General features: G+C 40.1%; 1 protein-coding gene across 4 annotated transcripts in view; it reads right to left on the reverse strand.

Annotated features, from left to right (window-relative positions):
• Positions 1 to 5234: 5234 nt before the first annotated feature.
• Positions 5235 to 16173, reverse strand: part of iqsec2b (IQ motif and Sec7 domain ArfGEF 2b) — a 49896-nt gene continuing 38957 nt past the window's right edge. Inside the window, exons 4-14 of one of the 4 annotated variants that reach the window (XM_028016001.1) lie at positions 14360 to 15414; positions 14112 to 14273; positions 11786 to 11908; positions 11230 to 11396; positions 9747 to 9886; positions 9526 to 9651; positions 9339 to 9438; positions 9091 to 9252; positions 8696 to 8890; positions 6937 to 6986; positions 5235 to 6675 (exon numbers count right to left, since the gene is read on the reverse strand). In XM_028016001.1, the coding sequence (XP_027871802.1) occupies positions 5335 to 6675; positions 6937 to 6986; positions 8696 to 8890; positions 9091 to 9252; positions 9339 to 9438; positions 9526 to 9651; positions 9747 to 9886; positions 11230 to 11396; positions 11786 to 11908; positions 14112 to 14273; positions 14360 to 15414 (3621 nt within the window). In that variant the 3' untranslated portion in view covers positions 5235 to 5334. Of the gene's footprint in view, positions 6690 to 6936; positions 6987 to 8695; positions 8891 to 9090; positions 9253 to 9338; positions 9439 to 9525; positions 9652 to 9746; positions 9887 to 11229; positions 11397 to 11785; positions 11909 to 14111; positions 14274 to 14359; positions 15415 to 16173 lie in introns of all 4 variants that reach the window. The other 3 variants (XM_028016021.1, XM_028016012.1, XM_028016029.1) reach the window with 3 other exon arrangements.

The raw sequence follows: 16173 nt of genomic DNA on the forward strand, positions 1-16173 counted from the left end.
AACCTCAAATATGCACACGCCGCCTCTCACGTTTTCTTCCTGAAAGTAGTGCGCACGTACGCAAACATGCCATGCAATCACAATGACACTGTTGTGTGAGGAAGTAGGTCAAAATTATTTTATGTCTTTTTGCGGAAATTAAGATATCGACATCACATCATACACATGTATTTACAAATAGCAGTAGAAATATTTCAAACAGCCCGTGTTATATCATAAAAGGAAATGCTCACCTCTTTCAATACTTTTACAGATTTAGTGAGGTAAGGTTTACACTGAAAAATACCCACCAAATTTACCAAGTATAATATTTTTGATCTAGTTTCTAGTGTGAATATCGTAACACACCTGAAATAAGACAACACTAACTTTACAAGTGACATTTCTGCAAAAATTAGGAGCTTGTTTTAAGTAAATAAATCATTAATATTGATGAGAAAGTACTATTATTTCACTTATAGCAAGGAAAAACTGTTTGCCAATGGAACCAGTACTTCTTTCCCAATTGTAAAGAATTCTTGAGTTAAAAAAAGTTACTTACAAGTTAGTTTTGCCTTATTTCCAGTGTATTATAATATACGCACTAGAAACTAGACCAATAATACTTGGTAAGACTTTGTGTTTTTGCAGTGTACGTATAGTATAATCCAGCCTTCATAACTTTTCAAAAATAAACAAATAAGCAAAGAAATAGGAAAAAAAAAATAATATAATTCATAATAACAACAATGTTTCAAATGATTTAAAATGATGAGTTTATTATTTTTTTAACTTTTTTATATATAATGATTTTTATAAGAAAATATGTTAAAAGAAAAACCAAACAAAAAAACCATTTAATTTTAAATCATTAAGATTGATTTTCATGTTTGGCTGGAGAAGCAGAATTCAGTTTTTATGCACCACAAATCTGCAACAAACTTCCAGAAAACTGCAAAACAGCTGAAACACTGAGTAAATTAATTTAAATCCATGTCAAAAACTCACTTATTTAGAGTTACATTTGACTAATAATAACTGGAATACTTATTAATATTTTTTATGTATAATTGATGATGGCATTTGACAAAATATAATGCTTGTTTAATAACTGATATTATTGCTAAAATGTTCTGCACAAAGGAACTTAACTTTATTTGACTTAAAATGTGGACAAGTATTTATTTAATCAAGTGTTAGCTCATCTAAGAAAACATAAAACAAATTTCATCTATTTAATATAAATATTTAAATTTTTATTTAAATTGTTATATGTATATTATTATGTACAACATATTAAAATTTCTTATTTATTCATAAGATTGTTTCACATTTTGGTCCTCGTTAGTTTTGAACACCTCTGGCAACATTTTATAAATTAAACTAATCCATAAAGTAATCAATAGTTACAGCTTACTAACAAATAGTTGGAAATAAACCAATGAAATTGTTTAAAGAAACATGAATGATTTCCTTAATTTTTATTGGTACTGTACATTTGATCATTATTTTTAAATAACTAAAAGTTTGACTGGACAGATTTTATCTAAATTTCCTATGATTCAGATCAACAAAATAACATTTCTGTTAAAATGCATCATAACACACACTCCATAAAAATATTTCATGTCACATTTTCTGAACTATAAAGTTCTGAAAATGAAAATAAATCATACACACAAACTTGTTACTTCACTGCAAGGACACTTTAATTTATCAGAAGCAATAAATATTCACATCTCAGTTCTCTATTCTTCCATTACATGTAATACATACACAAAAAAAGAAAATCATGTTGAAAAATAATATCAATAAGTGCACTGACATATTAACATTTCCCAGGCCTTGAATGTATAATCGCTGTAACTCATTCTCGCTCTGGCAGTATGAAACAATAAGAAAAGAAGAAAAGAGGTCAATAATCCTTTTGGACAACCTTTCCTGTCCCTGTCTTTCCTTTAAATGTGCATACCTAGTGGACTCACATGCACGCACCTGAATACAGAATGGGAGCAGTTCATCCCATAATTATAAGAAGCCTATGTAAAGTTTAATATGTACATTCATGTTTATATAGTACAATCTATTCAATAAGTGCAGATATATTCATGCAGGAATAGTTAAAAAGGACACAATAAAAAGAATAGCCAACAAATACTTTCCATTTAACATTCTCAAAACTTTCTTAAAATCCCTTTTTAAAAGTTAAAATCTTCTTCAAGTTTCAGCATCTTACTGACATTTAATTTTGTTCTCTGTGATTTATTCTCTTCTGGATCAAAAAATATGTAATTTTGGTAATAAATGGCACTGAAGACGAACTACATCAGTGCTCAATTTTATCTTGGAAAAAGGCAGTAGCAAAAAGGGGGTAACGCTTACATATAGCCCACAAGAAAATTAATAAATAACAACAAAAAAAATAAACTATGTACCTGCAGGCTATTTTACATTCTTAACTATTGTAGAGATTTCACACAAGAAGTCTTCAGCGACATGCTGAGCCATCAGAAAATATAATATTTTGATTTTCAAAGTGACAGAAGAGGGATGATTAGGAGAAGGCCATTTCTGGCTTAAGACTTCACATGTGCAAAACCACAAAGCGTGCTTTTCTCAACACGGAAAAAAACACAATAACCAAAATCTGACGTAAGGAAATACAGTTTTAGGCTGCGTTCACACTGCAGTCTGAAGTGACCCAATTCCGATCTTTTGTCAAATCGGATTTTTTTTTTTTTTTTGCCGTGGTCGTTCACACTTCCAAATGTATACGACCTGTATGTGTTCTCCAGCGTGAACTGCAAACGACCTGAAAGTATCCCGCATGCGCAGTAGAGGGCGCAATAACGTCACACGTAGAGAGTGTGCTCGGTGTTTTGCCGACCACCTTAAAGAAGAAGAAGAAGAAGAAGAAGAAGTGCTCACTGTTTGCGGAAGTAAACATGGATGCTAACGGTGGAGCATAGCTTACGATTTTGAAGTTGTTGCTGACCGAAGCAGCATATTAACAACTTAACCTTCATTATGGTCCGCCACGGTTGTCGTTTTTCTTCCCGCTTGAGCGAGTCAGGGCGCAGAATAGTGACGTTTGTCGAGTATCAATGACGTTCAAGATCGATTGACGCGACCTGGCCATTAGGTCACATTAGAATCGGATACGTATCGGATATCCAAGCAGCGTGGGTGGCATTCGGAAAAAAATCCAATCTGTGTTGTTCAGACTGTCATGAAAAGCTCAGATACAGGTCGCATTAAGGCACAAATAAAAAAATAAATCGGAATTGGGTCACTTCAGGCAGCAGTGTGATCGCAGCCTTAGTCAGAGGCTTACTCACAGTCATGAAGAGCAAAAATATATGAATGTTGCGCTTTTAATGATTTATTTAAGCTATTCTATTGCCAGGGTGAAATCTTGAGGGTTTTTTAGAAGGATAAATTGTTAAGAAATGTCATTAATGCTGGCATTTCTTTAATTTACTACACAAGACAGGAATTTAAGACAGGCCAAATCTGCTTAATTAACATTTGCTTAAAGTGAAACTTGCAAAGGAACAAGCAAACATTATTTTAACCTGTAGTACCAATTTTTGCTCTGTGTGGATCAGATAAAAGCTACAACATATTCAAGCTTTTTTTTCTTATTTTAATCTAAATTATGTGTTGTATAATTATTCCAGCTTGGGACAAAATTGGAACAATAAATCAATAAAAAACCCAAATTAGTTTGACATTACTGTTTGCAAAACTCTGACTTGTACTGTCAGTTGTTTATTAATAATTACATTTCTATTCTTATATTTAGACATCACCCCAATGTAGAGAAACTCGTTAAATAAATTTAACTTAGCTATCTCTTAATGTTGTTGGTCATGTCATCTAAAAGGCTGATTCTGTTTGGAGGAATCCAAACTTAATTAATTATTTTAACACTAAATAATACTCAACATTACAGACAGAAAGGAAAAAATATGATAATGTGAAAGAAAACCACATTTCACATATCAGAATACCCTCCAGTGGTTATGGCAAAATGAGAGAATCTGTATGTGCTCATACTTTACAAACATTTGCTGATATAATTAATCACTGATCAAAACAATGATCGAACAATATTGATTATACTCAGGAAGAGCAGGTATATCATAATATCAATAAAACAGCAAGAAGGTTCAGAAATACTTAAAATATATTATTGTTTGTATCACTGATTAGATTTCCAAACCCACACAGAAAGTGTTAGCAAGTCCCAAGACTCCAGCTGATGTAAGACCAGGAAGGCAGAACAGCGTTAAAAACCTGCGATTGTTTTAGAAGTTGAAGACAGAGCAAATATTTGAGGTCTTCTTCAGAATAAAGAAATGGCCTAAATGGCAAAGTGTAACCAGCAACAAGGGATGGGGACATCATGGAGCCAAGAAAATTATTGCAAAGTCAAGGGAGATTTCTTCTTTTTGTAACTTTCTTCTCTTTTCAATGCAAAACTGCAACTGGTATGCATTCGGTAGTTCAGTCTCTATTTACAAACCCACTGTGAGCCAGTGGATACAGGAACACTCTGGTTTTCCAGTGCCACATTATAACATCTTGGTACTGTACATGGAAATATTCTCATACATACTCATGACTTCAAACAAGTAAAACTTAAGCTTTATAATCAGATATAGATTTAGTTTCATTTAAAATTATATGGCTATAGACTGTTTTTTTTGATTGTGTGTGGCAAAAGTAGCAACATGTGCTCATGTTATATTCTGTGTGCAGTTTTTTCAGGTATGTGAGCACAAACCGTTTACCGCTAGCAGAGTTCGCTAGCTCCATATGGAGCTAAATTAGAGCCATCAAGTTTGTTCAAAAGAGAGAGAGAAAAAACTGAAACTAAAAAAAATAAAATTGAACTGAAAAATTACTTTGAAACTAAAAATAGTCTGAAACTGAAATAAAGTTTGAAACTGAAAAATATTTTTGAAATAAAAAAAAAGATTTGAAACAGAAAAATTATTTTGAAATAAAAAAATGAAACTGAAAAAAGTTAAGATTGGAAAAAAATTAAAACTGAAAAAAAGATTTGAATCTGGAAATTATATATATATATATGATAAAAAGTTAGAAACTTGAAAATGATTTTTGAAATAAAAAAGATTTAATATTGAAAAAAATTGAAAGATAAAAAAAATTAAAGACTGAAAAAAAGATTTAAAACTGGAAAAAAAAGATTTGAAACAAGAAAAACAGTTTTGAAGCTGAAAATAAAGATCTGAAATTTAAAAGAAAGTTAAAATCTACTTTTCAGATTAAAATCTTTTTTTTTCAGTTTCAGTTTGTTTTTTTACTTTGAACAAACTTTAGCTCCGCCTACATATGTGGGAAGCGAAGGTGAAAGTAGCAGAGACGCAGCAGCCTGCGTTTCCTCTTGTCTCCAGCGCTGCTGCTGTTGCTCTCGGTCCGGGCGGACTTGCTCCGGGTCCGGGACCTGCCCGCCTCCTCGTATCTGTCCTCGAAGCGGTGGCCCCTGGAGCTCCACGTCCGGCTCACACCACGGTGCTTATCCGGTTGATAGGTTTGGATTTGGAGCTGCCCACCGTACCTGTCGATCCAGCCCCGGTCACCTGCGGCACCTGCGGAGGCTGCCCTGGGTGCTGGGGGGGGTGAGGGGAGAGAGGTGTAAGAGGGGTAAGGGGGGACAAAGGGGGGGGTAAAGGGGAGTGTGGTGGGGGAGGGGGGATAGAGGAGAGAGGAGGGTACTGGGGCAGATACGGGCCGGCGGAGGCTGCGTGATGCGCACTGACGGAGGCGGACGGCAGGTTGTGGGGCAGCGTGCCGAATATAAAGTGTGTTTGATGGGTGGAATGGCTGGTTGGGTGGGGCGTTTGTGCGTGCCTGGGGTGGGTTTGGGAGTGTGCGTGGGGGTGGGAAAGAGACAACGTTAGCGGGGGTTTGGAACCAGGGCCGCCGGCCCCTCTGGCAGATTGTGTGGGCTGCATGTGGTAGAGGGCGAACTGCTGGTTCTGGGAATGTTGGGAGAGAGGAGAAAGAGGGGGGGGACATCCGACCACCATGTTGGTGTAGCGACCCTGAAGCCCATGCTGGGAGAGCTGGGAGAGATGGGCCAGCTGCGGGTGCTGGACGTGCGGTGGCCCAACAGGAGGACGACAGGGTAGTGGGCCTCTCTGTAAAGTATGAGGGGGCACACCTTGCAAAGGAGGGGGCGCGGGCTGGACGTGAAAGCGATGGTGATGGTAGTAAGGTGGCGGAGGCTGTATTGTGCCCACATGACAGAACTGTGCGTGCAGTGCCTGAATCTTGGAAGCCCCTCCCTCCAGCTGGCATAGGGATGAAGGGGAGTGAGGAGGGGCTCCTCCAGTAGTCAGTGGGGGTACAGGTGCGGGGTATGGTGGCCCCGGTGGAATAAGGGGCCCTGGTGGTTTGGCGCGTTTGCTGCCGAAGAGTGAACCCAGGAAGGAGCTGCTGTTGTTGCTGCTGTTGCTCCCCCCAGGGCCGACCCCCGCTCCTGCTCTCTCTGCACTGCTGGAGACTCCCCCAACTCCTGTCCCAGCAGTGGTAATTTGCTGCCCCGGCCCACCCCCCACCCCCGATCCGGGGCTCAGGATGGGGCGGTGAGGCCGGAAATCTTCTGTGCCGTAGCAGCCAGGGATCACACCCGGCATTGGATAGCGCTGGTGAGGCTGCGGGCTGCTAATGATGGAGCCCTGGGAACATAAAAACTCATCAGGTTTTAAAAGACACACTGGAGAATTACAATCCCTGCTCCTCCTGACGTCGGCACACAGAACATGCTGAGGGTGGATTTAACTGCAAAAAGCCATGCAAAGGGTGTCAGTGTAGAATCACACATGCTCGTTTAGTCGATATGCACATGCACTCAGACAGCAGAGCAGTGGATAGGGGAAAATGTAAGTCCTTTAGCTAATCTCAGCTAATCTTTTATAGACTTACTTCCATTGTACTGTCCAGAGAACCAACACTGTTCCTGCGACCACGTTTCCCTGCACCCCACCAGGAAGAATCAGGTTAGCAAAGCGTGAAAGATTGATTTTTTCTTTATTACAAGAATCCAGTGCCTTGCAAAAATAATTTTATTCTGCTCATTTTTCACATTTTGTCACTTTAAAACCATAAACCTCAAGGCATTTTACTGAGATTTCATATTATAGACCAACATAAAGCATTACAACTGCTAGTCTTTTGCTGTATGTCTGCTAAAGAATAATTGTCAATTCTTTGCAAAATAGCTCAAGGTTATTCAGATGAATGAAAAATGTATGAGAAGAGCAATTCCTACTTCTTGATTTAGGTTTCTTCTCTGACTGGGCAATCCTAACACAATTATATGGTTTAGTAATAATAAAAAAAACATCCAAATGCAGTAGGGATGCATCGATTGCAGTTTTTTTTAGCAGATCTTCAATTACCGATCCTTAAAAAGCTTGACCAGCCGATTCCGATTTTGGCCGAAACTAATTTTATTTTGTTTGAAATGTTGCTAAATGTAGCAAGAACATCCCTGAATTGGCAACAGTGGAGGACTAGTTAACTGGAAACGTGCAGACATGCCCTGATGGGCCGGTCTGTCAGTCAAAACTCTCAGCGGAGAGAGCAGAAGAGGATAGTGGTTGATTTTTAGACCTTTGTTGAGGTAAATAAGATTGTTGGAAGGTATCGGCTTCTGATGTAAGTATTGGCCGATTGCCAATCTCCCAAAATTAAGGAAATCGACAGATGAATCAGCTGGCCGATAAATCGGTGCAGGTCTGGCTGTTTGCGTTTTATAGACCAAATGGTTATGTTTTGGTATCACATCCCTTTCATCACTCATGCAGTTGTAGCTGCTTTTCCATTGCAAATCTGCGCAAAGTTTTGTCAATATTCCAAAAAAAAAAAAACATTTTGCAATTGCGGTGTTTCCACTAAATAACAAATGTGATTATAATTTCACGTGAATAAGTTAGTTCATGCAATAAGTCATTAAATTTATGCTGTTTCATGATCCTCCGGCTACTTCCTGTCATCTTCTTTGTGGTTTCCACCAGTAGTAACATCCGTTTGTTGATCACGACTCGTGTGACGCGAAAAAAGCGTAAAAAATAAACCAAAGTTTGATAAAAATTGGTTTATTTTGATAAAGCCGAAAAAGCCACCTCATCCAAACAACAAATGAGAGTTTTTTCAAAATTAGCCTGTTTCCATTAAGCAAACTTGTTTCTAAATGTCAAATTGAGCAATTATATGGTCAATGCAAATGCAACTTGTGACTTGTTATGTCTTTGTTTCAACAATTACTTTCTTTTTTGTCATTCTGCCATCAAAACCAGGTTTGTGGAATAATAGTTGTCAACAGATTATCTGATCTGAACTGTGAATCTAAGCAGTTAATTCAGAGTTACTACAGCCATAGTCCTGTTGTGATGCTTATTTAACGAATATCCTCCTTGAGTTCATGACCATGTCAAGTTGGGTTTGTAGTTTTACCATACTCTTTGCAGTAGGTTGAACCATTCTCTCTGAGGTTTTCAAACTTTGTTTGTGTTTTGTAGTGAGACAAAATTTGATAAGCGCAAGAGTTAAAAGGACTTTTGCAAGACAGAGGAACATAATTTAGCACTAGAAAGAGAGAGCAAGATCAGCCAACCCCAATCAGGAGAGATGATGTTAGAGAAATGGTTTTGACATTGTCTGAGCGGTGATGTTGTCTCACCTGTGTCCGAGAGGTCCCTGAGAGATGAGCTGAGCGCTGTGCGCTTCAGACCCTCACCCACTGAGCAGTTGTCATCAAAACTCGTCCTTCCCAAGGTGCCATTCACAACATCGCTCTTCACACCTACGCCTCCTCCAACCACGGTGCCCGTCAGCAAGCTGGGTCGTATCACACCTTTCTGTTTCTCCAGTTCCGCTGCAGATTTACATAGAAACACAGGGGAATATTAAACGAGAGAGAAAAAACACAGAGAAATGAGTTGCATAGCAACAATGACAACAACAACAACTTGGGTAAGTTTCCATTCTCATGCTTAGAAACATCTAGAACAATGGCTGTGATAACCAACAAGGACAGTTTAACTAATAGAAATGACCAGCAGATGGGGCACTTACACTCCACTCTGTATTTCTCCATCTCTTGGACTTCAGCAATACTCTCCCTGAGGTCGCTAACAAACCGGGTGCGGTCTTGCTGACTGGGTGCCATAAAGACGATAAGAACCTTTCTCTCTCCGCCGAGGCTGGATGAGGTCAGGCGGATGCCATGAGGGTAATCTAGTTAGAAATGGAGACATTTATGTTATGATGAAACTGAAAAACTAGGTTTAATTGAAAGGTACAAAATGAAAAAAGTTTCTTACATGAGTTCTGAAACATGTGGACTTGCATGTCAACCAAAGGGAAAGATTGTCTGAAGCTATAAGTTACTGAGGTTTTCTTCTTTTGGAAGATTTTGGTTACCTGGTATGCAATGAAAAATGTATATATTCACAGTGCATGATCAATTATTTAAACTTTAATATCATAGGAGTCTGAAAGTCAGCCTACCACCAGCAGGTCGTTAAAGAGAAAGACTTCTCGCTGGTGAACCCCTGTCCTCTGAGGTCTGTTGGGGTCAGGCACCTCGTAGAGCTGGCAACAACACACCAGCCGGCGATGGGGAAGGGACAGCACCTATATACCCAAAGAAACAGAGACAAAATCAATTTTACAGAAAAAAATCCATTAAATCCCATCTTGCGATGCCTTAAATAGTTATAGAAACTCACAGGTTTTTTGCCAACAATGACCCTTTCCACTGCTTGCACCTGTGAGACGTGATCATCATTGGTCCGTAACTCCCATTTCTGTATTCGCTGGTAAATCCCAACCAGCAGGTCCCGGGGAATATCCTGACCATTGTCCACACCTTGGTTTGGATAAGGACATTAATGGTTTTAGGAAATAATGGCCAATGTTTCCTAATCCTCGTCCTCAAGGCACTTTGATCTGCATGATTTAGATGTTCACCCCATTCAGCAAAACTCTGTTAATCAACCTTCATGGAAATCATGTGTGCTGAACAAGGGAATGCCTAAAACATGCAGGGCATTGTGTCTTGTGGACAATGGTAGAAAAACACTGTTTTAAAAGGATCCACAATTAGTTTTAACAATCACCTTTATATGAGGAATATTTATACAGTAGATGTAAAAACAATACAGTAATAATACTGTAGGCTGTTTAGTTTTTATACATTTTAATAAAATATTGTCACATGAACGTCTCCATGTTGTTCACGCTGCAATGCATTCTGGATAAGTGATGTTTAATGGTCCAACTACGCTAGCTCCGTCGATAACAGTGATGAGTAACGTCATTAAGGCTTTTCAAATTGGACTGGAGCATTGAAATGGATCTGAATGTAGAAATCACAAGAGGTCATGAAGATGAGAAGGGCCAATCGGAGGAAGAACTTGGCTGTAGGAGTTGGTGTTTTGCTGCCGCTGATATCTTCAGCTTCATAAATTAAACGATGAATGACACATACATCTGGTTGGACTGTGTGATCCGGTAAGTACTTCTATAGCTCTGTGTCAGGTCCAGTCTTCCTCCGGGGTGGCAGTAGTGCCGCCAGTACTACTGCTGTAGAGCGCCGTTCACATGTAAAACAGCTTCCAGTGCTGTCTGTCTGATGTTTCTCCCTGTGCTCCAGTTTCAGCGGGGATTAGGCCTTTATGGATAAAAACTGTGGCACAGCATTTATTTTTAGCTTGTTACGGTAACGATCACCAGTTTTGTTCATACAAATCACCCAACATCTTCTGGAGAGAAATGTTGAGAATAAAAATCTAAGTCCTTTGGAAGTTGTATTCGGCTCCGGCTCTCTACCATTGTGCTCTTCTTTTTTTTCACATGGGAAGCATCCAGATACACCTCACTGTTTTTTAATTTTTTACAGCCAATAGTGACACAGTGTGGCATTATCAAAAATTACACCAGCCATCCTGTGTTTACTCCGTAGAATGGACATAATGACGTCATCAACCCAGCAGGTTTAAAAATATAACAAAAGACATACATTTTTTAAAGTAACTATAAGTTTTGGTGTATCACAAATGGTAATTTTTTAGTTAATAGGAAAATTACAACATATTTAGGCCAACATGTTCCACTAATCTTGGATCCCTTTAAGCCTTAGCAGTAAGGAGTATGTGCATGCTGAAACGCTTCTGTTTAATAAAGTGTCGCTGTTAGTAAATGGGTCAGCACCTCTCAAATTCTTGATGAAATCTTCTAGCTTCATCTTCCTCTCTGCTTTGATGTTGGGGCTGTACATGTCCGTGTTGAGGAGGATTATGGCAAACGCCAAAATGAAGATGGTGTCAGGGTTCTGGAACTGCCGAACCAGGGTTGGATTGCACACGCAGTACCTCTGACTGAAAACAAAAGGAAGTAGTTGAAACCTTATAGCTTTGTTTTAGTCAACATCCAGCCAAAAGTTACATATGGGACCACATAAGAGTACAAAATTGGCTCAAAAGTGGGCCCCAGAAGGGATTGTCCATAGACACATAATGTCCTTATAGGTCAAATTAAACCTTTGTCAATACCCAGTTAAGACCTGGCAAACTGCAACTGTTTGGGTGCCCAGTTGGACAGGACGTCCATCTTTCCTTGTCAATAAAGGTTTTATTGAGTCTACTGAAGTGTGTCTCATTTAAAAAGTATCCATTGAGCCTGAATAAAATCTTCATCCACATACAGCTGTTGTGTTGGGCAAACCAATTGAATTACATTTTTCTTTAGGTATTTTTCATATACAAACCTGAATGCCTCTATAAGTCTCTCCACCTTTTGGGCTTCCCCTTGAACTTTAATTTGCGCCTGGAATTTTCTCAAGGCGTCATCGATGTCCATACCTGAGAAATCCATCTCATCCACCACACAGCTGCAAAAACACATACACAACTCAGAGGTTATAGCTGAATTTCTTTCAAACCAGGCATGCTTGAACTTGAGTAGCAGTGTAATGTAATTCTGATCACATTTTCTGATCAGAATTACATAATACTCTATAAAATCAAATTGGTTCAACAGCTTCTCTGTGGCTTCTGGGCATGTATGCAGATTTACTCAGCTTTTATCCATCTGTCCATTCATCCATTATCTTCCCTCTAAGCCGGGAATGGGTCGCCCAAGGAGAGAAGCCCAGACTTCCCTTTCCCAAGCCAGCTTCTCCAGGGGAATCCCAAAGAATTCCCAGGCCAATCGAGAACCATGGCCCCTCCAGGGTGTACTGGTCATTTTCTGGGTCAATGGTATGTGCCTGGATCACCTCACCAGGGAGGCGTCTAAACCAAATGCCAGAGCCTCCTCAACTGGTTCCTCTCAAAGTGTAGGAGCATTGGTCCTACTCTGAGCTTTCTTGGATGATCAATTTTCCCAACTTATGTCTAAGGGAGAGTCCAGACACCCTGTGGAGGAAACTCATTTCGGCAGTTTGCATGCGTGATCTCATTCCCAGAGCTTAGATAAGGATAGGAACGTAGATTGAACAATAAATCTGCACCATGACAGACCGGTACAATCCTAACATTACTCTAGATGCTGCTTCAATATGTCTACCAATCATTTTCATTTTGAATTTTTACCTCATTTGTAAATTTCTCCAATAGCAGAAGAAAAAGAGGCTACTCTTCCCTTTTCCGGCACAAGACTTACTTTTTGTCAAACTAAAAAGTTCGTGTAATCAAAACACTTAGAACATTACTGTCCTTTGGGATGTCAGTGAACCACTGTGAGAGATCATAGCCACAAACGGTAAAAATATGGAAAAGCATGAAACAGCAGTGAACCCCATTAAGAGGGGCCAGCAAACCAACTCTTACTCCAAAAGTGTACAGACCAGCAAAACTACAGGCTTCTTCAGTCTCAGTTAAAGCCAGTGTATGGGGGAATTTTTCTGCCATAATTCGAGAGCACACATTTTCAGTGTGTGCTCTCGACAGGAAAGACAGGATTTTGTGACTTTCTTCTCAATACTTGTAAAGCTAGTACTCCAAACTTCTGCTCTCTTTCAAATATTCACTGTGCTTTTGCTTGGGACAAAAAAGTGCCGTCGCCTGGCAACCTCTCAGCCAATAAAATGAAAGTGTCATGCTGGGTGCGTTTGTTTCCTTCTGGTGGGTGTGCCTGTGTGGCTACTATCGATTGTAGCTAAATGCGCCGCCCAGTGGATGCAGGCTGAAGCAACGAGGAAGAAGTTTTTTAGTAAAGCTCAATTTACTAAAAAACATCTTGATCCCCAAAACATTTTAGAAAATATTCTATGGACTGACAAGAACTCCCTTTAGAAAGGGTGCATCCCAAAACATCTGGAGTTTCAAACACCAAAGAGTCCCAAAAACACAAAAATAATAATTTAAAAGGAATTATTAATTATCTCAAAATCCAATTACAATGCTGAAGCATGGACCAGTCATGCTTGAAAAGTCTACAGGATCCTCTGAAGTAAACAATTCTGCCGAGGAAAATCTGCTAAATTCCCCCACAGGGATGTAAAACACGCAGTTAACAAAAAACTTGAGATGGGACAATTATTTATTTGGTTCAGGTGGCATAAACCATCTTTTTTACACAGGGTCATGTTGGCTTGAATGCTTTTTAACTTTGTAAATTAAACCATTTCTAAACTGACTTCAGCATTTAATCGAAAACATGGAGAATCGATATTTAGCTTTATATTGTACAAATCTAGAACTTAACCCAGAACAACTGTAACCAACATTTAGTTTTACACCTCACTAATCTTACCAGACATGGAGAACCAACATTTACTTTTATCAGAACAAGAATCCAGAGAAACCCCTACTAGTTTATAAATTATTAATTACTTATTCTCATTCTTATTAAACATGGGGAACCAATATGTATTTTCATACTTTTAACTTTTTGTCTTTTTTTTGTTTTGTTTGTATTTCCTTTTTATTTATGTGAAGCACTTTGAAATACCTTGCTGCTGGAAATGTGCTTTATAAATAAAATGACCTACCTTACCTTACCTTACCTAATCCTATTGATTTTTATATTAAAAAATTATTTGAGATAAATCCAATTTTACACAGCACTTAATGTTTATTTTGAATACTTACTCCAAAACGTCTTTGTTGAACTGTTTTTGTCGGTTTCCAAGAAACTCGCCAATCATCTGCCGGCTGAGGCCTTTTCTTTCCAAAAGAAAGCGAGCGATCCCAACCGGAGTGTCCGACACAAAGCCTCTCTCTATCAGGTACTGGATGCCCTTTTCTGGTTTCCTAAAGTTGACGCAAACAAAGCATGAACCTAATCACTGTACATGCCTGGACATAGAAGTATTGCGCTTTGTGGAACTTCAGCTTACTTGTTGAAGAGATTGAGACCAATGCGGTACTGGCGTCTCTGCACCACGTCGCTGTTGAAGGGTGGAGAGTCCCAGCTGTGGCGGCTCTCCCTCTGATATGTCTGCTTGCCCAGAGGAGGAAGAGGCTCCTGCAGGCTGTCCTGAGATGAGGAGCCTGAGCTGCAGTTGACTGTCTCGTTGGAGTTGGTGGTGGAGTTGAGGGAGTCGTTGTCTCCGTCGGAGCAGCATGGCTGCTCCAGAGCGCCGGGCGGTAGAGCTGTCGAGGAGGAAGATGACAGTGGAGTGGTGGGCGGCTGCTGGGGTGAGGAAGAGGATGAGGGCGTGTCAGGGTACTGATGGTGATGGATGGGATGGTGGTGATGGTGGTGGTGGGCTGCCACCTGGTGAGGGATATGAGTGGGTATGGATCTGCCAGGTGGCCTGGTCTGACCCTGGGCAGCTGCCGCCGAGGACGGGTGGGTGCCTGAGTTGGGGGTGTGTTTGAGGGTTCCCTGTGGGGAGCCCGACCCCACTCCGGGTTCTTGCTCATACACCAACTGTCTGCTCAGGGAGCCTCGGTCTGAACGATCGCTCATGTCTACTGAGCTGTCACTGGGTGGCTCGATGGTGAGAAGTGGCAGGTGGGCCCCCCTTAGTCGGTAATCTCTGCACTCGGTGCATGGGGTGCTGCGCCGGCTGTTGCTGCTTCCCCCTCCTTCAGTGTCCCTGCTGTCCTCACGGCCTCCGACACCACCGCTGGGGCCCCAGTACTCTGTATCTGTGCTGCTGGGTGCCCGGTCAAGGGACAGAGGAGAAGATGGCATCCCATCGTCCATGTAAAGAGTGACGTCACTGTAAGACGTGGCAGTACTGTCACCATGCATGCTGTGTCCCCCCCCAGCTCCTCTGCCTCTTTCTCCCAAGCCTCTCTGGGAAGACGGGTTGCTGCTGCTACTCCACATGCACTCTCCAAAGTCTTCACTGATTGGTCCACCCTCCCTGCTGCCCTCCTGGGAGTCATCGCGACCCGCACGGCAGGTGAGGGCGTCATCTATGGAGTCGGCCAAGGACTTGACCTGGAGGAAACATGAGAAATTAAATGATCGAGGCCAAATTCTTCAGTTATGTGTGTCTGAGATTTTAAAAGTGACTTCCTTGAACAGGTTATGATAGGTTATGGGCTATATATAACATGTTCATTACATTTTGTTGCACAAAATCATTCTTAGGTAATTAGATTTTTGTCTGATCAGTTCTAAGTGTTTTTAGAATCATAATGACCTGTTTTAAGTCCTTTTGTCACTTTAATCCACATAAGCTCCTGTTGGCCACGCCCCCCAACACTTACACTCACACGTGAAAGTGGCTGCAAACTGATGAACAAGTACACGATGGTACACTTTTGAAAAGCAGAAGTGGAGCCTGCTGCACAACCAACAAGAATGCAGGAAGTGGTTTCTAAACAGTAAGTCCACCACAAAACTCTTGTCTTTTCCAGAAGCCACTATACAACGCATACAGTAGTAAAACCAGCTCTGGAAAAAATTAAGAGGCCTCTGCACTGAAACCTTCTGGTTATTCCACCAAATATTGATTTCTGAACTTTTCCTGAGTTAAAACATTAGTATTATTTTTTCTAAATGAATATGAACTTGTTTTCTTTGCTTAATTTGAGGTCTGAAAGCACTGTGTCTTTTTTGTTATTTTGACCGTTTCTCATTTTCTGAAAATAAATACTAAATTTTTGCTTGGAATTTCAGAGACATGTTGTCAGTAGTTCATAGAATAAAAGAACAAAGTTCATTTTACTCCATCTTAGACCTATAAAAAGTAAA

Source organism: Xiphophorus couchianus, chromosome 1 (genome assembly GCF_001444195.1).
Source record: "Xiphophorus couchianus chromosome 1, X_couchianus-1.0, whole genome shotgun sequence".
NCBI classification, from domain to species: Eukaryota; Metazoa; Chordata; class Actinopteri; order Cyprinodontiformes; family Poeciliidae; genus Xiphophorus; species Xiphophorus couchianus.